The 24,453-nt window shown below is 46.5% G+C and overlaps 1 protein-coding gene across 1 annotated transcript in view; it reads right to left on the minus strand.

The window, feature by feature from the left end:
- NR3C1 (nuclear receptor subfamily 3 group C member 1) overlaps positions 1-24,453 on the minus strand; it is a 62,281-nt gene that overhangs the window by 26,634 nt on the left and 11,194 nt on the right. Inside the window, exon 3 of the mRNA XM_065690450.1 lies at positions 378-541. Within this exon, the coding sequence (XP_065546522.1) occupies positions 378-541 (164 nt within the window). The remainder of the gene's footprint in view (positions 1-377; positions 542-24,453) is intronic.

Here is a 24,453-nt window from a genome sequence, read left to right on the forward strand (position 1 = left end):
ACACACGAACCAGCTAACATTAAGCTTAAAAATCACAAACTCGACAGATCTAATCACACAGACAGATATCTGTATATAAACAGGGCAAAGGAACAAAAACAACAGCGAAAGAAAACGACAGAAACAAAAAACCAAGACAACAAAACATCCTTTTACACTGTGAGTGAATGGGAGCATTTTATAAATGTAAATGCAATCTATGCTTCAGATAATACACCATTATCAATGCTATTTGCTATGAAAAGATCAGTGATATAATGGATGGGATTTTCCAAGAGGATTCTAGCTAACGCACGGATTCCAGCCGGATTAAGTAGACTGGTTTTGGATGTGGATTTCCTACTTTTAAACAGGAAATTCCTCACGCCACGTCTTACCTTCCACAGCTCTCTTGAAGAACACTTTGCAGCTGCCACAAGTTAGAACCCCATAATGACACCCCGAGGCCTCGTCAGAGCAGACAAGACAGAGCTTGGGAGGTGGTCCCGTAGTTGCTGAGGTTGTGGATGGAGAAGAGCTTACATCTGATCTCATTCCAGGGCTACAGGGAAAAAAAGGCACAGAAATACTTTAAATTAAGATCTACGGGATACTGGCAAACAATATTCCTGACTGCAAGAAATGGAATGCCCTCATCGCCAGCTCTGCACACGGATTCTGAAAGAGTTAAACACTGAATTCTGCAAGGCATAAGGAAAGCTGTATGGATTTTTCATGCCCTATTTGACTAGGTCAGGATTACTTGCCTTACACGTTTCTGAAGCCAAGTTTCTTGCACAATTACCCTAACCTTTAAAATTGACTCTTAAAACATGCTTTTATTCCATATTGTTTTCATTACTGTCACATTCACTGCAGCCTGCACCGAGTCCTGCAAGAGCTTCATTTCCAGTACCATCACAGAGTTTTCTACTGGGATATCACTATCCCAAAGAAGCTGTGCAAATTAAGCCATATATGGGTATAAATTCACAGTAATACATGATCATTTCACCCCAGTATTTTAGGAAAAGAACGTGTATTCCTAATTCCAGGAGCTGGTTTTCCTATGGAAACAAAGATGCCAGTCCCAGCTGAAGGGCTGGTTCTCCAATGAAAGAATGAAGGCTGTTAGAGTAATAAACAATCTGTTGCAACCACCTCCGAGCTGCTTCTAATGGTAAGGGTTGAACCAGCAGAACCAGCGGCAGTTGTGAAGCTCAGAGCCTGATCCTCTCTCTGCAGCACGTGTGAGCAACACAGCCCAGACCTGCTGAGGGCTGCCTGCGGCAAGGTCCCCCTTGTTGGCTTTATCTGCACCATTTTAAACTGCCATTCCTACAGCGTATGCCCAAAGCGAGCCCCACAGAGAATTCTGTCCAACAGGGTTCCAGCCATTTCTACATGAAGCTAGAAAATAACACCTCTTTTTAAGACTTTGGTGCCTTTACTCGGAAGCTCTCCAGAACATCCACGTTCCCTGATGTGGGCCGAACATTTGCATGTGGGCTGGCTTCGGCATGGAAAATTCCTCTTCCTTTCCTTAAGAAAGTCTGAGCAGATTTGGTTACACATTTAAAGAAACCAAACTCACAGCGCTCCAATGCTCACAAACCCCTTAGAATTCCAGCCCAAATGAAACCACTCCTGTCCCTGGGGCGTTGGTTCTGACCGAGAGGGAGCTCGGTAATAAAAACAGGAGCGGGAACCTTACCACTTGAATACAGAGGGATAAAATCAAACCGAAACAGACGTGCCAGTGATGCCCACACCTTGACACATACGGAACCAGAGGGCAGAGAAAAGGGAAAATTACTTGTGCTGGGGGGAATAAAGCACAGGCATGCAGAGACCTCAGGTACACATGGACCTCCCTACAAAACAAGAAGCTGGTGTGTGATAGGGGAGATGGTGATCCCTGTCTGAGCTAGAGTAAAGAGGGCTGAGCAGAAGAGTGAAAACTAGACAAGAACACAGCAACAGCCTGAACATGCTGCAACAGCTGTGGGAAGAAGTGTTAAGATGAGAGCAAGGGTGATGTGAAGGCTTCAATGGGGAAGACTGGCCAGGGAATGAAGTAAATGAGGCAACCTTAAGGAAAAGAGGAAGAAAAAGCCCACCCAGGGAAGAACGCTCATTTTCAGGACTTGGAAAAGAACTCGAATCCATCACATCACTCCATTGTCTCCAGACAACATTTGTGAACTGCTGCAGCACTACTTCTACACCATCACTCTACAGAGTCTGACAACCAGCATTAGGTAGCCTGTCATCAGAAGTGGCAGTTCCCGACAGACTGTAATCCTGTTTATGATCCATATGATGGCTTTTTGGTGTTTTCCAATTAATTTGTCTTCTCTAAAGAGCAGAGCACTATAATAAAACACTAAGGTTGCACAATCCAGCACTCAACATCCAAGTAATGGCAGAATGTAATTTAACCCAGTTACATTTATTTGATGTCCTTGCAAACAGGCATCTTTAATTACACGCTCATCCTAATTTCTACAAAGCACGACTGCCTTCCTTGGAGCAGAGGCACTCGAGGAATGAATACTGTAACGATGGAAACTGCCACCGCATGGCCCCATCTCCTCCCATGAAGACAGAAGCTAATGGCTATGGATTTGCAGGTTCCTTCTATGAGGTTTCTTGTCCTCATGGAACCTCATGGAAGCTGAGGATTCAAACCGACTTTTGCCTCTTAACACAAAGCTGTTCGATGCGGACCATGCAGATACCACAGAATACCGGACTGGTTTAGGTTGAAGGGACCTTAAAGCTCATCCAGTTCCAACCCCTGTCACGGGCAGGGACACCTTGCACTAGAGTAGCTTGCTCCAAGCCCTGTCCAACCTGGCCTTGAACACAGATTGCTTTCTTCTGTTTGGTTTGTTGTGCTCTCTTTTGATCTGTTTTTCCCCAGCTCATTGATCCATTTGGGAAAAGGAATTAAATTGTTTCTCCACTTTGTCGTATCATATGCAGAACCCTCCTTTCCCCACTAAATCAGTAATCACTGGCCAATCAGAAGCTACTCTAAGTTGTCTTTATTTTCTCTTTTTCTTCCTTTTCTTACACTCAGAATCTCAATTTAAACACTGAAATACAGGCTGGGAGCCTGTGATTTTAAATAAGGAACATATAACTTTGAGAGCTTCATTTCATTAACATGATTAAAGCCAGAAAAAGATGGAGACATCTTTCTGTGCAGAGTTTTGAAGACAGCTAATTTAGACACAAAAATAAAACTCTTTATACCGTACGCATTTCTGACAAGAGCATTTTTAAGGAAATATTCATCAACTGTCATAGAAACCGTGGTAGTGCCAAACACATTCCACTGAAACTGTTCAATCACCTTTACTTTTTAAACAGGGCTCATTTTCTGCACCAGAACCATAGAAAATGTAATATGAGAAAGAAAACAGATGATATGACTTCCAAAACTAAAAATAAATTATTACACTGATTAATAAAGCAGTAGCCAGCAATCTAATCTGGGCTCCTGGCATATCTTTTCAAGCCTGGCTATATCAGATAAGGCCAATATTTACTAACTGTGTGGAGAGCTGCCAGACACTGACAGTCCCCTGGTTGTGTAAAACACGATTCTGCCTGCCTGAAACGCGGAGAACAGAGGGAGTATAGTGCATAAGGACTCCTGCAAGAGCTACAGCGAGCTGGCTGCAGGCTTCACATAAGTCTTTTACCTAAAGTAAAAGACAAACAACCACTTCCTAAGGAAGAGGTAAGGGAGGGAAATTACACTCTGAGATAATAGAATAATGAAAAAGTTATCGCTATTTGCAGAAGTGTTTTTAATCTCCAACCCCTAATACAGTGTGATTCTGACCTAAATGCAAGTCAAGCAGCACCGATGAGAGAGGAAAAAACAAATCCAAATTTTAAGGATTCTAAATTTGCAAAAACTTGAATTAATTTTATTTTGGGAGGCCCGGTGTTTGTTTGAGGGTCCGGAGCTCCATTCCCATGTGCTTTCGGCCACCACAGACAATCTAGTTCTATTGACTTGCATAGACAGATTTATCACCGCCAGTCAAGGAACTGTGGGGGGGTAAACTGGAAAGACTTAAAGACAAGAAGATGCAGCCAGAGGCACGAGCTCTGCAGAAATCAAGTTGTTCAACCAAAGCCATGTCCATGTTAATCATTTACCTGAGACTTTCAAACCAGGCTCAAGGTTCAAACTTACATTAAGTCAGGTGTGGAAACGTTTATGGGGATGTGGAGCTCCCCCTTCCCGGGTCCTGGCTCCCCTGCAGGTCCCGTTGTCCCTTTCCCTGGTCCCAGAGGCCAGGGTCCAGGGGACACATCGAGACACCGGCACCATGTGCCTCTGGTGAGGCTTTTCCAACTGGACACCGAAACAGTGGCCATCGGACTCACAGCAACCGGCTACGAACCTCCGAGCAGGAAGATGTGTGTCATTCTTCTCTCCTTACTGTGAAGGATATAAAGCCTCCCCAATACAACACAGAACGTGCACGCTCCTGTGTGCTGAACCCACTAGCACTATAGTATTACTGAGAAACACATACTACCTTCCTGTGACTTTCTATTATAAACCCAAAAACCCTCTAGTGAAGAGATGGAAACTTCCAGCAACAAGAATTACTGCCATTTACTGTCTAGGACTTGCAACTCTCCACCAGTGCATGACAGCCCGGTGTGATGAGCCCTTCTGTCTGAAAATGTGCCCACCCCAGCACAGTTCTGTTGAAGGGTAAACTTGTTTTAAAAATGCAATTTCAATTAGCACCACTAACAAGTTACACACATGCAACGGGAATGCGGTGAACAGATTTCATCCCTGGCAGTGCTCAAGGCCAGGTTGGACACAGGGGCTTGGAGCAAGCTGCTCCAGTGGAAGGGGTCCCTGCCCGGGGCAGGGGTTGGAGCTGAAGGAGCTTTAAGCTCCCTTCAACCCAAACCAGTCTGGGATTCTATGATTAGAAGCCGGTTAACAGATTCAAACCTAACTGCGTTTAACGCAAACGCTGCAAGCTAGAGATGAGAGCAGCAGCATCTCAGGAAACCTGTGGGTGCTCATCAAAGCAGCAGCTCTCAGCTTTGCAATTGCCACCGTCTTAAAAATATCTACCCTATACAAAAGGTCAGGGGCAATGTATAATACAAGTCTGTTTCACACACAGGGACAAACAAGGCATTCCCTGGTGCTATTACAAACTGCAAAACCAGAAGACTTGCAACTGGCTCCTAAAAACCTCTAAGAAAATGCTTTTCACATCCAACTGCCAACTCCAAGGAAAGAAATGGATGCAGTATGTCTAGGGTGGGAAGAAACTATATTTGACTCAGAATTTGGCTATATTTATTTGACTTGTCACTTAGTAAGACTATTCATTTTGCTCCTACTTCTAATCTAATGCTCAAGCACGAACTGCACTCAGTCATGATACACCCCAACCACAAAACACTGCACGCAGTTCTCCAGCCTAAGTCACCTTACTATTGAGCTAACATATTCTTAATGACGAGTTACTTATCTGTCTGAGTAGTATGACCAAGCCAACAGTAAAGACCCGATTCTCAATGTCATTGCCATCTGGCCCAGTCTTATCTTCCAGCAAGGAGAACAATGCAAACACCCAGCTGCACACACCAACTGATTACATTTCTTGAATTGCTTACTTATTTCTTTATTAACTACAGAAACTACTCATTATTGTTATACCCTCCTAGGCAGGAAGGCAGTTTTCAGTTCAAGCAGGAAAAATACTCTAAACCAAGGCTATTGACACTATCCTTGTCATGACAATGTTTGTATATGCGCCAGCTGAAAATCGGTTCAAACCCACATCTCTCTGGTTACCACTGGTTCCGATGGTCTCTTCTGTCTCTTGTAACGTGCTCACTGAAGTTTAAAGAGACAGAGAATTGGTGAATCCCAGCGTTATTCTCCCAGGCTCCTGCAGGCACATGCAGGGTGTGCACAGCTCGGCTGGTATCAGTGAGCATTAAACACCCACAGCTTACCCAAAGGCAGAGGGGTCCTGGGGTGCAGACTCCAACGCTCCTGCTGCCTGCCTGCAAGCACAACACCCCCACAAACCAGGCAAACCAAGCAGCCCTCCAAACAAGTCCGATACAGAGCCCACCTATTCAAGTTTTCTTTCCCATTTTGCGCTCGAACAGAGAACAGCACTGCTTTGTAACAGTGCTGCTCTGGATTACAAGCGTGCCCCCTGTAATGAATTAAAGATCTGCTACAGATGACAGTGTTTAACCAAAGACTGTACATAAACGCACCCAGTAACGTTGGGTTACCCATAAACGCTGCTCTACAGCCCCTCTGAAAGCCAAAACGACCAACCCCATTTCCATGATTGCGGATCCAGATAAATGCTGTATCGTGACTTGATAGACCAGGAAAGGCTGAGCTCAGAACAAAGTGACTTCAGTTTACATCAAGCAAAGTCTTTACATAAATCCCTTCGGAAAATAACTTTCAAACTTAAACAGGGAGACTGAGCTGAGCTCTTAGGCAGAAGCTCTTCCCTGTGAGGTGCTGAGGTGCTGGCACAGGGTGCCCAGAGAAGCTGTGGCTGCCCCATCCCTGGCAGTGCTCAAGGCCAGGTTGGACACAGGGGCTTGGAGCAAGCTGCTCCAGTGGAAGGGGTCCCTGCCCTGGCAGGGGCTGGAGCTGGAAGAGCTTTAAGGCCCCTTCAACCCAAACCAGGCTGGGGTTCTATGATTCTGTAGCAGAGCTTCAATGACAAGCGTGTGATTGAGAACAGGTTTCACAGGGAGCCAGTGTTTCTGCACTGCAGGGCAGAAGCAGCAGGACTGCCATTCCCAGCCTTGTTGTTTCATTTCTCATAAATTATATTCTATTAAATAAAACCCACCCCAACCCTGAGCACAAGCAAATCCCAGCACTACGTTAACGAAGTCACCTGCGGAGATTCCCAGCAGCGCGCGAGGGACGGAGCCCCGCCACATCAACCAGCGCGGGCTCCCGATGGGCACCGAGCCCTCTGATGGCTCTCTCTGAGCCTGCAGGACGTTGATTCCCCAAGGCCAGGCCCTGGAGCAGGTGCCCCGGTGCTCTTGGTGAGGAACCCGCCACGGCCGCCCCTTTGCCCCGCTCCGAAATGGCGTCTGCTCCCATTTTAGAGCCGCACGGGAGCGGGAAAGAAGCGCTAACGCCAGCGAGCGACGCGACTGCTTTTCTTCCCCCCTTCTGGATCCTCTCCAGCACGTAAAGGTTTCAAGGGCACAGGCAAAGCTTTCTTGGAATGGATAAATGGTAATTGATGTTGCAGCTGCAACCCTAGCTGCAGCTCCTGGGATTTCAAACGTACTACAGCCCTCAAGTATTTATGACCAGAATACGATAATTAAATTCTATGTTCTAAACTTTTACATTTATTACAGCGCGCCAGTAAAGCAGCCAGAAAGCCTTACCTTCAAGGGCAGGGCTTAATGTTCGGAGGAATCAATTTATGCATATTTTTCCAAAGTGGCTTTTTTATTTATGCTTCTTTTTAACTTAATTGCGCGTCCCCGTTTCGTAAAATAAAGAGGCAGGGAAATAAAAATAACGCAAGAGTAAGACCGAAGCCAGCACCTTTATACTTAAAGAAAAGCTTCACACAAAAATGTAGACTGAAATCATCCTGGGCCGGCCTAATTCTTTATGCTTTGCTGGGTAACAAAATCTGCATGTGATCTACGTTTATTTATAGACATGTTGGGGATCATCATTTATAAACTTGACTTTCAGGACCTCAATCTCACAGATACATCCAGCTTTCTATACATACATATGTGCTCTGCGTTCACAAACTAAGGTGCAAGCAGACCCTAATTACACCCTCACTGAGAAGGCTGCAAGGCTGACAGGCACTCAGCAGAAGACAGTTCAAAAATCTAACAGGAAACAGGTATTTTTTCCCCCATTTTAAGCACATCACATGAAGCTGCTCCCAGTCTCTGATGCAGCAAGCACCGTTCCCCCCATCTCAGCAGCCACCGAGCTATGTTCTACCGGGGTGATGCTTCCTTGAAGCAGTTTCACTTTCTGAACCTTACAAACGATCCAAGCGCCAGTGTACCCTCCCCGAATTACTAACCTAACATGCTAATCCTGTAACACACTCAGCTCACTTGCCAGCACGCCGAATTCAGCAAGACTGCAGAACCCTTCACAGAGATACTCCATCATTTAGAACAGCCCCATGAGCTTAGACCAGCCCCAGCATTTTAGCTTATCCCATGCAGTCAGCACATATCGGAAAAGTATTTTACTCCTTATTAAAGCACTCTTACTAATGTCGCAGCAGAGGAACTGGACTTAAAATATTAAACAGGATTTGTTCCATTAATGACCTCAGTGTGAGCTATGTACACGGCTCTGGCCATCCCAACGCGAACGCCTGTGTCAATCACAGGACTGCAGTCACAGCCTGCCAAAATGATGTTGCTAGGAAAGAAGGCAGGAGACATCTGGAGAGCTGACTCTAACATACATGGAAAAATATTAATGGGACTGCAAGAAAAGCAGTAAAAGATTAAACTGAACCGCAACAGTCCCAGAGCAGGTATTTTGAAAGCTGCAGGATAAGCCTCGTGTAGTCAAATTGAGTCACAAAGCTATAAATAAATTTAGACTGGTAATTAGAAAGTTCATTTCTGCTCTTTCGAAAACACAAATCAAGACTCCCCTGCTGCCAGAGGAGCCCTCTAACAGTCATCGGACACTGATTTTTATAGATGCGCACAGCCTGTGCTTGTATTAGCAGTGCATAACGATTTCCTGCTGTGCCAAAATAAAATGAGCAGAACAATTAAAAGAAATACAAATCAACAAATGCATTTCAGAAAGCAGAAATAAAACCCTAACTCTGATGAGGAGGAGGAGGGAAAGACAGAAACAGAGCAAGAGAAGCAGAAAGGAATGGTTCTTCCTTAATTCCTTCTACAGACATCAAGGCAGCTCTGTTTAAAAGTGGAACTGATACTAGAAGTTGAGGTGGCAAATTCTTCAGTGCAGAAACTCCACTTCCTTGTCAGTCTGTATGAAGCCTTGCACAACTGCCTTTACCCCTGGCATGGGCTTTCACACTTTTTTGTCAATGAAAAGAATACATTTACATGCAGAGCAGTTTATTACAGAATATTAACCAACGTGTTGCATTCTGGGCTCTGCTTCAGTGGAAATATATGGAGAAGAGGGACGGGGATGTGTGCCAATTCTAGGTCTTGGCCTCAGTCCATTTGATGCGAGTCCAGGATGACTTGGTTGACTGTTGAGTCATAGGTTGGTTCGATTGACATTATTTCACATTTGACTAGTTATTGTTCTTTAAACTTTGGACAGGAGTCCAGAAGCTCAAAACACATCAGTGAACCAAAGAGAAAGAGGCCAAAGCAGAGCTTAAACAAGACTCTTAAGCAAGAAAAACATTCTCCTTAACAACATCTCCTTTTAGCAGAGGGAGCTAAAACCCCAAATCCCACCTCACAACTTACGCATCTTGCGTTTACCACCAAATACCTGTAACATGCAACATGAACTTCAGCATTCCTGAAGAAGCTCTGAGGCACCATTAACACGAGGGTGGGAAGGAGCAGCAAACCACCTCCCCTCCAACACAAGTGACCCAGGGAATGAGCACTGCGTTTTCCACAGCGGTAACTGTGACATTCCCCATCTCTCAGCCCATGAGTGCCCAGGCTGTGAATTCACTTCAGCCAACCCTCAGCCTAAAACTGAAAACGGTTTAAACCCCAAAGCTACTGTTTCAGTACTGAGGGCAGACTGGTGTTGGGGTCAGGGAAGCTCATAAATACTGGGTTAGGTTTCAGACCCACTGGTGTTACACACGGGTGTGATCAGACATGAACTTGCCACACAGATGCACTGCGTTTAACAACAGAAATTAGCAAAGGCTGATTCCACAAAGTGTCTGCTTGACTTGGTTTTCCCATTCCATTTTACCTCAATCTCAGATAGCACAGATGTTTTCACGAGGTTTTCATCCCCTTTGAGGGAAATCCAGTGTTCTATCCGCTTGTTTCCAGAAAGCTGACCAGCAGCTAAAGCAACGGGCAGAGGAAGAGCTTGAGCTGTCTAACGAGAGAAGGGAGACTGGGCTTTGTTACAAGAGCCTAGCAAGGAGGGAATCAGCTTTCATTAACCTCCAAAATCATGAAAACGAACCAAAAACCAGTAAAACCATCCTATTTTGGGTACTTTGCTGGAAGAAAAAAGTACTGCTGATGATTTGGAGAGTTTAGTCCCAGAGGAGGATGACTGCGAGATGCTCTTCTCAGCACTGAAGGCCAGAATGGAGGTTCAGTGCCAACTTAGTATGAAGGCTTGTGCAAGATGCTACCCCAATGCCTGTGGATTATGCTCCCCACTTAGTTCATGAGCAGTAGCTTCGTCTGGAAGGGTGAAGGTTCTTTCCTACATTAGAGGGAACAGTAATTCTTGCAGGAAAGATATAGAGCAAATTCAGAATTCATGGGGACTGAGAAATGAGAAAGCTGCTGAAGGACAAAACAGGGTGATGGCACACATGGCAAAGGCTGAGACCTCCCGCTCCCAACACTACCAGAAGGTTTTCCTTCAGGCTTTATCTTTAGTTTTTGGTGCACTTTATCATTCATAACCAGATCTCTGTGTACACAACGGAGTTTAGCATGCAGCACACCCATCTAAAAGGTGTTTTCCAAAGTCTCGCAAGCACTTTTAGCACCTTTCGTAACCCCATCCCATTTCATTCCAACTGGCCTCTGGGGTGTTTGATAAAAGGAATACACATGAAAGCCCTCTTCCCTACACATGACCAGAAAGAAAAGCACATTTTAATTCTGTTTATTGACACAAAAGCAGCCTCTAAACTTGTGTAATATTTTCATCAGGACAAGCAACAAGTAGTACCCCAGACCTATGCAATGTGTATACATACACTCTGCATGTAATTTTCATGGCACTTTTAAGTCAACTTCATTGAATTATCCAGTAAAGTGCTGTAATTACTTTTGTCAACACTGTTAAGCAATTACAGACACAATTTCTGCTATAACATGCACACGCAGTAGGCTATTATCTGCTTTTATTTCCACTTGGCATCCATGCCACACACTCAAGATTATCAAGATGTTTCATCGCATCCCTCTCGTTGCACGCTCCCAGACTTTACAAGCACGTCTTGTTTGGGTTTGCTACCCCATCATACTTGTAGGTCTTGCCTTCTTCCGCCTGGACTTCTGCTGTTTTACCCACTTTCCTCTGTCCTCTTCCTCTACCACTCCCTGTCAGATGAAGGAAGCTCTATTCCTTCCTTGCTGAACCACACACAGTTTCCTGGCCACATTGTTCATCTCTGCTTCTGTGTATTTTCTCTTCCTGAGCAGCCCCAGGAACCCCTCCCAATTTAAACTCCATCTGTAAACCTCATTAGCAGGCTGTTTACCTCTCGCACATAACTAGCATGCAGTGACTAGTCAGACAGCCCCAGAGTCTGCGCACCCCTGTCTCCACACCACCTCTTTTCTCCAAGAGCATCTTGCATGTCCTAAGGACTGCTCCGTGCGGTTATTTCAGGTTCGAAGCAGCAGGAATTCCAACATCCTCTCAGTAAAGCACTAAGAACTTTCCTGGTTGGAAACTATGTTTTGTTTTCCTGAATTTCAGTGCTCATTACAACCACATGCACTCTTATAAAGGTCCTGATGCCCACTATAAATCATTTACAACCCAGCATTATCTTTTGGTGTCTTTCACTACCAATATGGTCACTCAGATTTGCCAATAGAATAGGTCACAGTATCTCTTAACTGAAAATTTTAACTACCATTGTTGCTTAAGATTTACTTAACATAGTACATACTGCATTCACATCTGCAGTAAGTTTTTAAGCCATTCCTGTTTAGTCTACAAAGTGTTCCAGTACGAGAGTTGCAGCATTCCGTATGGAAAATGGAAAGCTGTTTAATACTCAAGTATCTTGTAAGGCAGAATTCACTGCACGATCATTTCAGAAGAGGTGGGGAAGATCCATTTCAACCAGACCCCGCTGTGGTACAACTTTCCTTTACCCACTCTGTGCTCCCCTGCATATGCTGATGCCCTGTCCCCAGGTACACCAAAGAGCTGCACCCAGACCTGTGCAATGATCAAAAGGGGACCTGCACCTCTTGTACCCTGCAGCATCAGTCATCTGAGTCTGGCCTTGGTCTGCAAGTAAAATCCATGACTGACACATGATCAAATCGTTCAGCAAACTTCAGTGCTGTACGAGATTCCCTCTCATGCCTCACACAAAAGCTGGTTTAGCCTTGCATGTCTTTTCTGAGCTTCAGATAAATAAGTTCAGTAACAAAGCATCCTTATGAAACAGGAAAGTGGTTAATCTGCTTGTTTTTAACAAAGGTCGAGACCAAAGAATCACACAAGCTCTCAGACACGGCAACAGAAGCAGGATTCCAAAAGTAGCTGGGATGAGCCCTGCTCCTCCAGAGCACTGTGCTGGCTCAGTCCAGATTCTCAATAGCCCCTGAGAGCAGGTAATTACCAGAGGATTACTTTAAGGTGAAATAAGTAAGAGTATGATCAAAGACCCGCGTTACTTCCAGTTTGAACATCAATCTGTGACACTACAGAGTCTCTAAAGTAAGGCACAAGCCCAACGTTTCTGTTCTGTCACTTCCATGCTTCACCTGAGGAACATTAAACAGAAGTCAAACTGACAAACAGGTTGCCTCATAGGAACCAACTCACCATGGACTGCACACTTCACTCTTTGTTGCAGTAACCTCTTCTCCAAGCCTGTGGCTAAGCCCAGGTTTAAACAGGGATTCACCCTGCACAAGTTCCTGACCATGCGTGCGATGCTGCTGCTGTTGCACGGTGAGGTGGCATTGTGCACTGCTGCTACACTGCCCCTTCCCAAGGAAAATGAGACTGTTTTATGGAATCAGCCCACAGTACATAATGGGTTTGGCTTTTGCTTTACCAAGGGGGGGGTTCCTCTATCCAATATACTAATATATCTAATATACAAATATATCTAATATACTAATATATCTAAAGTACAAATATATCTAATATACTAATATATCTGATATACAATAACAGGATCTAGCTGAGAGGGACAAACCAGGTTTTAAAAGTCACAATAGTATCTGAACCAAGCAAACTGGACATAGTCCTGGTGTCTCAAATGACTGCTTTTGAAAATGTACCTGAGATGGTGTCAACATATAAACCCCTGCCACGGAAAATGAGGAACAGAAATAACTAACAGAACCTCAGAATGGCTTGGGTTGGAAGAGACAGTTACAGGTCATGCAGTCCAACCCCTGCCACGAGCAGGGAAAACACATCCCAAGAATAACATCTTGAATAAATAAATAAACTCATTAATTAAGGGTCAGACTTAGAGCCCAAATTGATTTCAGCCACCTTCAGGAACCACAGGAGGTACAGCAAACACTGACCTAGTCAACACAGGGCAACACTTAACAGTGAGGAATAGTTCAAGCCTGTTTCCAACCCCCACTGCCTAATGCAGAAACCTGATTTGGGTAATTATGTTCTTAAATTTGAGACCTCGGCACACCTAAATTTAGATGAGATTAACCAAGGCCTGAATATAAATTATACTCAAATTGATATGAAGGAATTACTTTCTTAAGTTTCCTATTTGCTTATTTCTGATGCTGAATGTGTCATCATTACGTGCGGGTTTTCCTACCTGCAATACACATTCTTCCTGTTAACCCTTATTCTGTCGTTCAAGACTTTAAGAATTGATTCTCCGAGCTGTTGACCTCTTGTCACTTCCCAGTGGCGTCTGAAGCCACAGACGCAGAGGACTCCCTGATTCCGGAGGAAAAGCAAAGCAAGCACCAGGAGAGACACGTAATAATTGTCTCTGATAACACTAAAATAACAAACCCACCAACTGCCATTATTTATGCTACTTCTGTGTATTGTGAAAGCTGGGCTGTTTCAAAAAGCTTGGAACAGTCACAACTTAAACCGTCTTTCCACTGCAACAATCCATAAAGGAATAACAAACAGAGCCAAAGGTCTGTAGTTCTTCAACTTGGTTGTAGATGGCTTGAGTGAGGCCAAGCACTGGAGATAAGCAGGCGGCTTTTTCAAGGAGAGAATGATAACTGCTTCCCTGCATTGCCTATTCTTGCAGTTTTAATCGCTGGTTTTGCAGCATCTGGCACTTTTCTTTCAGCTCTGCTTAAGGGCTTCCAGTTGTGAGAATCTCCCTTTGGTCAGGAAATCTGCCCCGGCCTGAAGCACGCCTGCACCCAAGGGTTAAAAAGGCAAAGCAGTCGCCCACTTCAGCATCTCATGACCGCGCTGAGCCTCAATCCACGGTGCTGGTTGTGCTTTTAAGCTTTAGAGGAAAAACCTGAAATACTTTAAGGGCTTTCATCAAGGAGGAAACAAATTCCGCGGCTCACTGCTAACACCACGCGGGGAATTCCAGCTCCGGACCCACAGAGCACGTTGTTAAGAGCCTGCAAGCGGTTAACGACCAGACTTGAGGGCATGTACGTGTGTCCAGGTGTGCACACACCCTACATGTACGTGCAGGTGTTTCCCAAACTCTGTACTGTGGGAGTGAGATGTGCTGAAGGCACCGCGTTGCGAGATGCGCCCTGCAGAGCCTGGCAGATGATTAATTAGAGCCTTGGCTGCACCCGGTACCGCGCGCGCTCATCTGCAGCCTTCCTCCTCTGGAACCTCTGCAGACATGGGATAAACCCATCCTTCCTGCTCCCCCACTGTAGCACCAGAGCCTCCTTACCCTGCTTGAGAGTCACTCGAGAGCGCTGTGAAGTCGGGAATAATGGAATCCAATTCCTTTCAGACTGTTTCTGTTCAGCATTTTTAACAGAGCCACCAAGCAGAACCCATCATTTTATGAGCACTACAGGGACTGTCACTTAGAGAAACAAAGGCCTTGAAAAGAGCAGAGAAACCACCAAGTAATCTTGACTTGATCGTGGAGACAGGAAATGGACCAGACATGCTTTAGTGTCGAAGTGTTAAAATGGAAAATTAATAATGGAGAAAACCATTCAGAATACTCAAAACCAGTTTCTACCAAGTATTCTTGTTTTCAAAAGCAGCTGTTAAGTGCAGTCCTGGAGTACAGTGTGAAAAGGGTTTAGCACACAAGTGGAAAGCAGAGCTTCTCACACCCTTGTGTGTCAAATCAGCATTTAACTTCGCGTTTATTTGAGGCCACTGGAAAAGGCAGCAGCTCCTATAAAGAGCCTTCACTCCTCTAAAAAGCCCTGCTATTTTGATTTTCCAGGAGACAGAATGCTGGGTCTCTTCCTTAGACTTTCCAAAGCCTTGCAAGAAACTCGGAATACATGCCCGTTTGTTCATATCCAGAACTTCACTCCCTCACCATCGCCAAGGCATCCTCTGATTCCTTCCTGACCTCAAACTAAAGGCCAAGAAGAGATAATATCCAAGATGGCTGTTTAAGAAACAATTACTGTAAAGTTCCCTGTAAAAACAGACTTACTTTAACATCCCAACAGTTGTAATTCCTTGGTACAGGCACTGTTGGCTGAACGGATGCCATCAGAATAACCTGCCCATACATCTATCCCAGACTGAAGAGCTCATGAGCTGGAATGAATAATATACACATTGTGCTGGTGCCTTTGAAAAAGAAATCCTCCTCTGTTCAAAGGGAGCCACAACCACGAGCCTCGATCCACGTGCTGAAGCTTTCCCAGCGTAAGTATTTTGTTTTGGAATATGTGAGCATATTTTGACGGGGGAAGAAAAGGGGCACGGGAAAAGAAGCGAGTTTCCTGGCAGATCTTTAGCATAATTTCACAGGCAAGAAGATCAATTACAGGCATTCATTCAGTCTCATTACTGCCCAGCTTACAGCACCGACATCTTTAAGTTCACATTATCTAAATTAGATCACTAAAATATTGAGGAAATCGAGCCACACGAGTGCAAAGCATGGGCTGTTCTGGCCGGATGTGTCCTGGTACCTGAGCAGCTTCATTTAACATTCTGAGTCGCCTTCCCCTACCTCGTAGCTCAAAATGCACAGAAAACACTGTCCTGAGAGGTGATTTGTTAAGCAGGAACCTTAAAGCTCATCCATTTCCAACCCCTTCCACTGGAGCAGCTTGCTCCAAGCCCCTGTGTCCAACCTGGCCTTGAGCACTGCCAGGGATGGGGCAGCCACAGCTTCTCTGGGCACCCTGTGCCAGCGCCTCAGCACCCTCACAGGGAAGAGCTTCTGCCCAAGAGCTCATCTCAGTCTCCCCTCGGGCAGGTTAAAGCCATTCCCCTTGGCCTGTCCCTACAGGCCCTTGCCCAAAACCCCTCTCCAGGTTTCCTGCTGGCCCCTTTACGTGCTGGAACACCTTAATCTGAAAAACGCCTCAGACTTGGTACCTAAGGATCTCTACCGTCCTTCCCCGGTTTCAGTATTTAGACCAGGAAAGCTGTTTAACTGAAGGAAGAATAAGGAAGGTTTTGGGTTTTGTGTTTGAAAGGAAAGGAAATGACGAAGGAAGAGCCTTCTCCTGAGCACAGCCCCGAGCGGGAGGGTAGCTCGTGGCCAACTGGCACCCGGCCCGTTTGCAGTCAGTTGTTTACTTGTTGTCCAACCACTGATAACCATGGCGAGGGGACCCGGGGATCCAAAAAAGAACCGAGTTTTCTGTTCAGAGAGGAAGGAAGAGCAAACCAGACCACGCTCAAAGCAGTCACCACTGATGGCAGCCACTGCTGAATCGGGACAGGCTGGTGTTAAAAACGGTGATTAAAACCCAATATTGAAAATTAAACCCCTTATATACCAAACAAAGCATCTTAGATACAGCAATAACTGTATTACTGAAGAGAAACAAGGCTGCCATGCCCGTGTCCCCCATTTAAGCCTCTTGCTTCAGGGCTCCATGCAAGAGTAAGTATCTGCACAGAGCACGTGCACCACTGGAGAAGCAGCGCAGTCACAGACATTAATTCCTTTTAAGAGCTCTCAGTTATTTAAGCCTAAGTTTAACCTTGTGATTCACGAGAAAAAGAACTGCTGATGGGTGCTTGTACATATTCCAAAAGCTGAAAGGACAGTAAACCCGGCCATGCACACCATGCTTTCAGGGCAGTTTTACTGAGCACGCAGGTTAGGAGTCAGTCCTGGAGCCCAGGTACCAGCTCATCCTGCTGATGAGAGCTGCAGCCTTGGGATGGCTGCGGGGACCACAGGAAGCACCTCCATCCATCCTGGATTGTCCAAGAGCTCCTTCTCCTTGCCTAAAGCGGACAAAGCTTTGGGGTCTGAGCCCCTCACTGACCCTGCCAGCACTGCGGCAGCGGCTGCTGCTCAAACATGCCCCAAGGACTCTTTTGGGAAGAGCAGCTGCGACTGCAGCCAGGGACCACATCCTGGAGGAGCAGTGGTCAGCAGCTTGGACCTGCTTGGATCTCCTCTTGCTTTACATGGACAGTTACAAAAACAGCCGTTTGATGAAGAAAAGGCTTTCCTGTGAGCCACCTTTCGTAACAGGACACTCCAACCTCGTCCCGCACACTGGGACTGACCAACAGACCTCAAACCCGTGAGTCAAAATGCTCATCTTGCATTTGCATGTCTACAGTGAGACAAATCTGGCATCTTACTTCTCTAAACAATATTAAGTATCAAATATCACCCTTTGATATGTACCTTCCCATCTAAGTATGTTTCATTCTGAAAATCTGAAAATATACTTGTATATAGCTTCCGTAATTGCTGGCTGGTGATATAATGGAAACCAGCATCGTTAGGATGGGAACAGAGTAGATTTTGTGGGCCAAGTTGCTTGACCAAGCGAACGTCAACGTTAATGAATGTTAACTAAACTGCAACCAATATTTGGTTCAGATTTTCGGGATGCAGGATGGCAAAAACTATAGCAACCCCACCATATTAATGAAACCCCCAGCGTAGCAATGAAAGCAGGGGACACCTGCAGAAAGAGGAAAGTAATAATGTTCTTCAGTTTACAATCATCTCACTCAGCAACGTAAATGCAAAATAACAGAGACAAACTAACGTGAACACCTACTGCTGGTGAAGTCAAATGGAATCCAAATGCACAGACCAAGGGCTGTGAAAAGAAGGACCTCAGGCAGTCCAGGGCAGTGACAGGTAAACCAGCTCTTCCTTGAGGAGCTGCTGTACCAAGTGCTTTGCTCTTACACTGCTATGACCAAGCTGCACACATCACGGCGAGGACACAACTGCCGAAATACTGACTTAAAAAGCACTTCCTTTGAAGTTATCTGCAAATACAACTTGACTGAGCTGCAGAAACCAGAGCAAAGCAATGCCCTCCAGAGTGAACCAACACCCGGCGAGGATGGTGCCATCAACCACTCCCAGCCTGGGCTCATTTACAGGCATGGAAAGTTCTTCAAAATAGAAGCTGGAGAAGCCAGTAATTCTCATTTCAACAGCAACATCTACCGACACAACGTCCAGTCATCAGCTTGTCTGTATTACTCCTAACTTTCCACGCGCTGTGTGAGGGTCAGTCCAAGCAGTCAATGCTTTGCAGTATCTGCACGATGACTCCTTCTGCTTAGGAAGATGAGAAAGAACCCTCAGGGAAGAAATCCGTGACAGGTTCCCGACGTCATTCCCTGCCTATGCATCAGGAACAGCTTTACTCACTGAAATCACAATTCTGGGAAAGCTCATACAGACGTAGCATCAGGAGAGAGGTACCGAAGTACCGCACGGTTACACACACAATGAGACTGCACGAAGGGGGACCTGGGCTGTCCCCATGGCTGCCTGCTGTCGACCTGCCCCACAGCACCAAACCACCTGCCAAATACACACCACTGCGCACCCAGAAGAACAAGCTCCATCCCCACAGCTGATCTTCTCACCTTGCAAACCCCCCAGGTTCAATGCATCTTTGGAGTTTAGAAGTACTGCAAAGCACTGCTAAGGGAGGAACAGCCAATGTGGTCAGAGGAGCTGTGGAGACAGCCTGAGAGAGCTGGGCTTGTTCAGCCTGGAGAAGAGGAGGAGTTCTATCCTTTGATATTAGAAAATAAATCAAAATAAATGATTGGTAAACCACTGTCGATTTCTATTTCCCCCTGAATGACACTATAGCTCTATCCGTAGACAACACTTGTAAAGATTACATTTGGATTTGTAAAGAACTGTGTTGCTCCTATTATATTTCTCTTGAATCTGCCCCTGTAACCGCTCTGCAGTGAAGCTGGAGAGAAAGGAGCAACGGAAGTGAGAAGAATTCTGATGCCTGCAGAACCAGGGGCCTGGCTGCTTTCAATGGTGTGTCCGTGGCAGCAGCCCAGGAGCAGGACAATGCTGCTGCAGCAACCCGAGGGGTGTCTGTGGGGACGGGGACATCACTGACTGCAAAACGTGTGCAGAGGAACCTATCTCTGTAATACAAGACTTCATTTTCTTGCATGTCTTTGGAACTGTGAGCGCTGGATGAAGTGAAGGATGGTGCTCAGGCACGCCGGAATTTCCCCAGGCAGCAGGCTGAGCACTCTGCTTCCTATAATTACCTTGATTTATTGGCAATTTTAAAGACAAAATGAAGTATGGAATTTAACACACGGGGTGGGGGAATACACACACCTGTGCATGCACCAGTACTAACAATGAGGGCAAAATGAATGCAGCTCAGGGAGACATCACCGCAACCACCATGGATTCCACTTAACGCCATCACATGTTGGGCTCCCTTTGCTGGCACTTTGCTCCTCCAGTTTGTCCATTTACCTTGCTGATGTTTGGGGACAACGTCTTCAGCACTGGAGACAAAAGTGTTCTGGTAGCACATCATGAACTTATCCAAGCCCCTCGGGAAGCTGCAGCATGGAATGGACCAGCACAGCCATGGGGATGTGAGCAAAGCACAAGCCAGAACCCCTTCCCCTTCATCCCTCTTGCCAATAAACCCCATTTACCGTCTGGGCTGCTGCTGTGCACTGAGCCAAGGGTTTCAGACACCCACCCACAACAACCCAGAACCCCTTCCCGTGACCCAGCTCCACGCTGTACAAACACCATGCAGGCAATGCCCCAAACCACCCACCCCAGCTCTGCAGCAGCCACCCCGGACCCTCTCTGCACTCTCCCTGCTCAGGCCCTGTCTCACACCCGCCGTCGACTTCTTGTCCCGAAAAGCACCCACTGAACCCTGCCCTCGGCTCCCACCCTCGCCAGCTCCCCGGCCCACAAAAGAACCACAGTTCCATGACAACTGGGGGGTTTTTGCTGGCTTCTTTCTTTACAAATGGCTCCTGGCAAGGACGCACGTCACAGACTTGAAAGGAAAGAAAAAACCCAAGCATATTCAGGTCACCGAACTTGCCCCCGCAGAAACCCAGGACACGGGCTGAGGAGGTGCTCTCCCTCCAGGAGCAAGGGCGGCTCTTTCCCAGAGACCCACGCACTTGGGGACCTTGCAGCTCCATGGGGCAAGGGCAGAAGCCGGGCTCGCCCGCCCGCAGCGCCCCGGGTCCCACCCAGCCCGGTTTATAGTGGGAGCCACGCTGGGACATCCTGCCACTGCCTCCATCCTGCTCCCTGGGCTGAGCTGCCTGCAGCAGGCACCCAGCCGGGCAATGTCCTTCACAAGCTTGGATCTCAGCCATAGAACCCCAGCCTGGTTTGGGTTGAAGGGACCTTAAAGCTCCTCCAGCTCCAACCCCTGCCACGGGCAGGGACCCCTTCCACTGGAGCAGCTTGCTCCAAGCCCCTGTGTCCAACCTGGCCTTGAGCACTGCCAGGGATGGGGCAGCCACAGCTTCTCTGGGCACCCTGTGCCAGCGCCTCAGCACCCTCACAGGGGAGAGCTTCTGCCTAAGAGCTCAGCTCAGTCTCCCCTGGGGCAGGTTCAAGCCATTCCCCTTGGCCTGTCCCTACAGCCCCTTGCGCAAAGCCCCTCTCCAGGCACTAGAAGCTGCTACGAGGTCTCAGGACACCTCAAGCTGCACCAGAGGAGGCCAGGCCAGTTCCAGGCCGAAGTGTGGGATGGTGACACCGCACCGGGGTAGGACACCTCTACCCTGCCACAGACAGACGCTTCCCAGAAACACAAAGCTGACGTGTCTGTGGAGCCCGCCATGGCCTGTGGGAGGCTGCTAACTTCCCAATCCCATAAATATCCTGACATAGTTTACTGTTTAATTATGGAGTTTCTTACAACATGACGGTGAATCATCATTGCTAAACCACAGGATTTTAAACGCAATCTGGAAAAATCTACCTTACAATTAGCACCCAGCGACAGGCATCACTTAGTAAGCGAGTTCCATGTGTTTAGAAGGGATACTCCAGTGTCACCAGTAGCCGCAGGAGGCACCCAACCACCTCTTCCATCTTTGAGGGGGTTTTAAAAGTCTACAGCTCTTTTGAACACACAACCAAACCCAACCCCCGGATGTGATCCCATCCCACATCAGGAGCAGTCCTGTGAAAGTGGCTTCTGTCAGAGCGGGGAATGCACCACAGTGCTTGGACCACACTGACAAAGTCCTTACACCAACTAACTTCCAGTGCAGGGACAAGGAGTTGCACCATCTTCACAAAAGGAGAACCCTCAGAAATAGCCCTGAGCAGGAAAAACACAAGTGGACAAGAACTGCTGCGCTCATTTCCCGTCCTCAATGCAGAACCTCGAAAGAGACTCCCTCTTCCAGAAAAGGAACCCAAGTTCGTGCTCAAAGAAGAGGCCAAAAGAACACAGATGCCACCAGCAGTAACTGCTTTGGAAACTAACACTTCTGTGACTGTTGAGTGTCTGGATGGCGTTGATGAGGTCTGGGACTGCAGTTTTGCTGTTCATTTCCACGGCATTTAAGGGCTCCCCTTGTGAGGGATGTGCTCTGTTCAAACTTCCTTTTCATTTCATCTAAACCAGGACGGCAGTTTCGGGATGCTCGCTTGAAACGCTGCGCACAGGAAGGCAGAGCTGGTGGCACTGATGAATGCTTGGAAAGAGTCAAAGAGCTTAATGCTGCATTTCCTTTAAAGCTCTTCCTTGGTTCAGAGGCTGGGGTCAGCCAGGAATAGAAACTGCTGCTGTGTCCTCCCCTGCCGTGCCATGCTGGGCCACTGGGCCACCCTGCTCTCGTCTGCAGGCGGAAGCGGGCAAGCCACAAACACAAGCGCCCTGCTAGCAATATGCCAGCCTCCTGATTGTTATTTCATAAAGCATCAGCTGTTCCAACCTTTAACGTGTTAAAAAGAGGCTTCAAAGATGAACCTTTAACGAGATAAAATAGGTCCGAGCTCATTTGTCAAACCAGTTGCTCTGGTTGGAAAGTAGCTGTCAAATACCTAGTGTGACTAAGACTGCAATCTTGCAGGCATCCTAATATTAACTGCTCACTTAAATAAAAAAAGAATGCTCTGCTGCTCAAAATAAAGAGCTCTGAGCACTCACATTTGTATGACATTTGCATTTTATACAAGGAGCTTTAGCATTAAACTTCATTTTTATCAAATCGTGCACAAAACTTGCACGTAACCTGGCACTTGGTTTGAAGGGACTTGTCTCCCCCAGCTCCGAGGAGCTAATTCACCACTGAACTTGTCAGAGTGTTTTGTTGGAGATGAAGGTGTCCGTTCAGAAAGCAGCAGATGTGTGGGGCTGAGCAGAAACCCATGTGCAGGAAGGGCAGGACTCATACAGCTATAGGAAAATGGAACCTAGGGCCTTTACAGCTGCCCAGCGCTCAGGTTTTCACTCAGATTACTTCCCACTGAAATCAGTGCAGCCAAGTGATCTTTGAGAAGCCTGATCGGGGCTGCGGAACAGCAGAGCAGGTCAGAGAAACGCTCTTTCTGAGATAAGTGTTAACATAGCAGCTCTTTTGTCTGCGGACTGCATTTGTGATGTGGGATCTCCTCTAGACTTTGTGCTACTTCAAACAAGAGCGAGCATACGATTTAATGCTCGTTTTTCCTGTAATCATTTGGTCAAAGCAAGTAAGACAAAAAGCATTACACGTCTCCCCTTTCCACCAAAAGGGGATTACATCATGTATAAAACCAGCAGACAAGAAAGACCCACTGCCATTCTTTACAAATCGGTTTTACTCTGTGTTTGTTTGGAAACCCGAGCACGGCAGTGAAAACAAACCCGTCTGTCTTCAGGAAAGTGCAACTTGCGACCTTTCACTCTTCCTTCAGATTTGATTCCATTTAAAACCACTCTTTTCACAGCAAGTGTCTCTTCAATACAACATTTAGCATATTCCTAAGAGCAAATCCTACTGAGCTAAATGCAAACACAGGCATTTCTCTTACTGAAATTAAAGAAGTAAGAAGTGGTGCAACCCCTCAGCCTCATCATAGCTGCTCTCCTCTGGGATCTAACATGAAAACAGCACACTGAAATAAGGGTTCAACCATTATTTGCAGAAGCAACCCACGAGAGACAAAAATGAGAGAGAAGAAAACAGCCAGGTAACATGCAAACTGAAACTAGGACACGGAATGTAGTGTCTGCTGAGTTCACATGCATGGTCTGCATTCCTGCCTAACAAATCCCCATGCGTGAACGCAGCACACGCATGTTTTCAACACTGATTCATTAGAAACCTTTAGCTGATGGCTTCAGTAAGTTATTGTTTCAGAATGGTAATGGAAAACTCTTAGGAAGAATCATCGAATCATAGAAAAGGAACAAACATAGGCAAGAGGAAAAAGCACATGGGTGTACAGTGACACATAATGTGCCTATGGGGCAGATGTGTTGATTTAAAACGTATCGATACCAATTTACATCATCTGATCAAATGAAAAGCTACAGAAAATCCATACATTTTATTTAAGATACCACATTATACTTGTATTCATACACATCCATTTTTAAGTGACACGAGACATCACACAATCCTTTCCTGACAAGGCATCGATTTGACATCCAACCCCCTTCCAAGTCATTTCATGCATCCTCCTCTCTTAACAGCGTCTGGGAATGGATTCTGAGTAGTTAAACCCAGCTCTGGAGAGCAGCACAGACCCAGGCTCCCCCAGCCTGCTGACACCCAGTGCCACACCACGCCAGCTCCTCTGCCGCACGGAGTCACACCAGAGCCTGCTCCTACATCACCACGTATGACCACGCAGACACACAGACCAGGCGAGCAGGTTCTCCAAGCGATGACAACAAAAATAAACCCCATCAGCTGCTCTCTCCTGTCACGGACACTGGACCCTCCGCTCCAGGGACACATGTGATTCTGCCATGCTGGTTCCAGGCAAAGCAGGAGTTCAGATAGCCAGAAACAGGAACAGATAGAAAACCCACCAGAACACCACACCCCCCAGTTCCTAACACAAGGCAAGACCCAAGTGCCCCAGGCAGCCAGAAGCCCACCATAGATCATTTAAGTAAAGGCAACTCACAGAATCCCAG

The sequence above is a fragment of the Lathamus discolor genome, chromosome 10, assembly GCF_037157495.1.
Source record: "Lathamus discolor isolate bLatDis1 chromosome 10, bLatDis1.hap1, whole genome shotgun sequence".
NCBI lineage: Eukaryota > Metazoa > Chordata > Aves > Psittaciformes > Psittacidae > Lathamus > Lathamus discolor.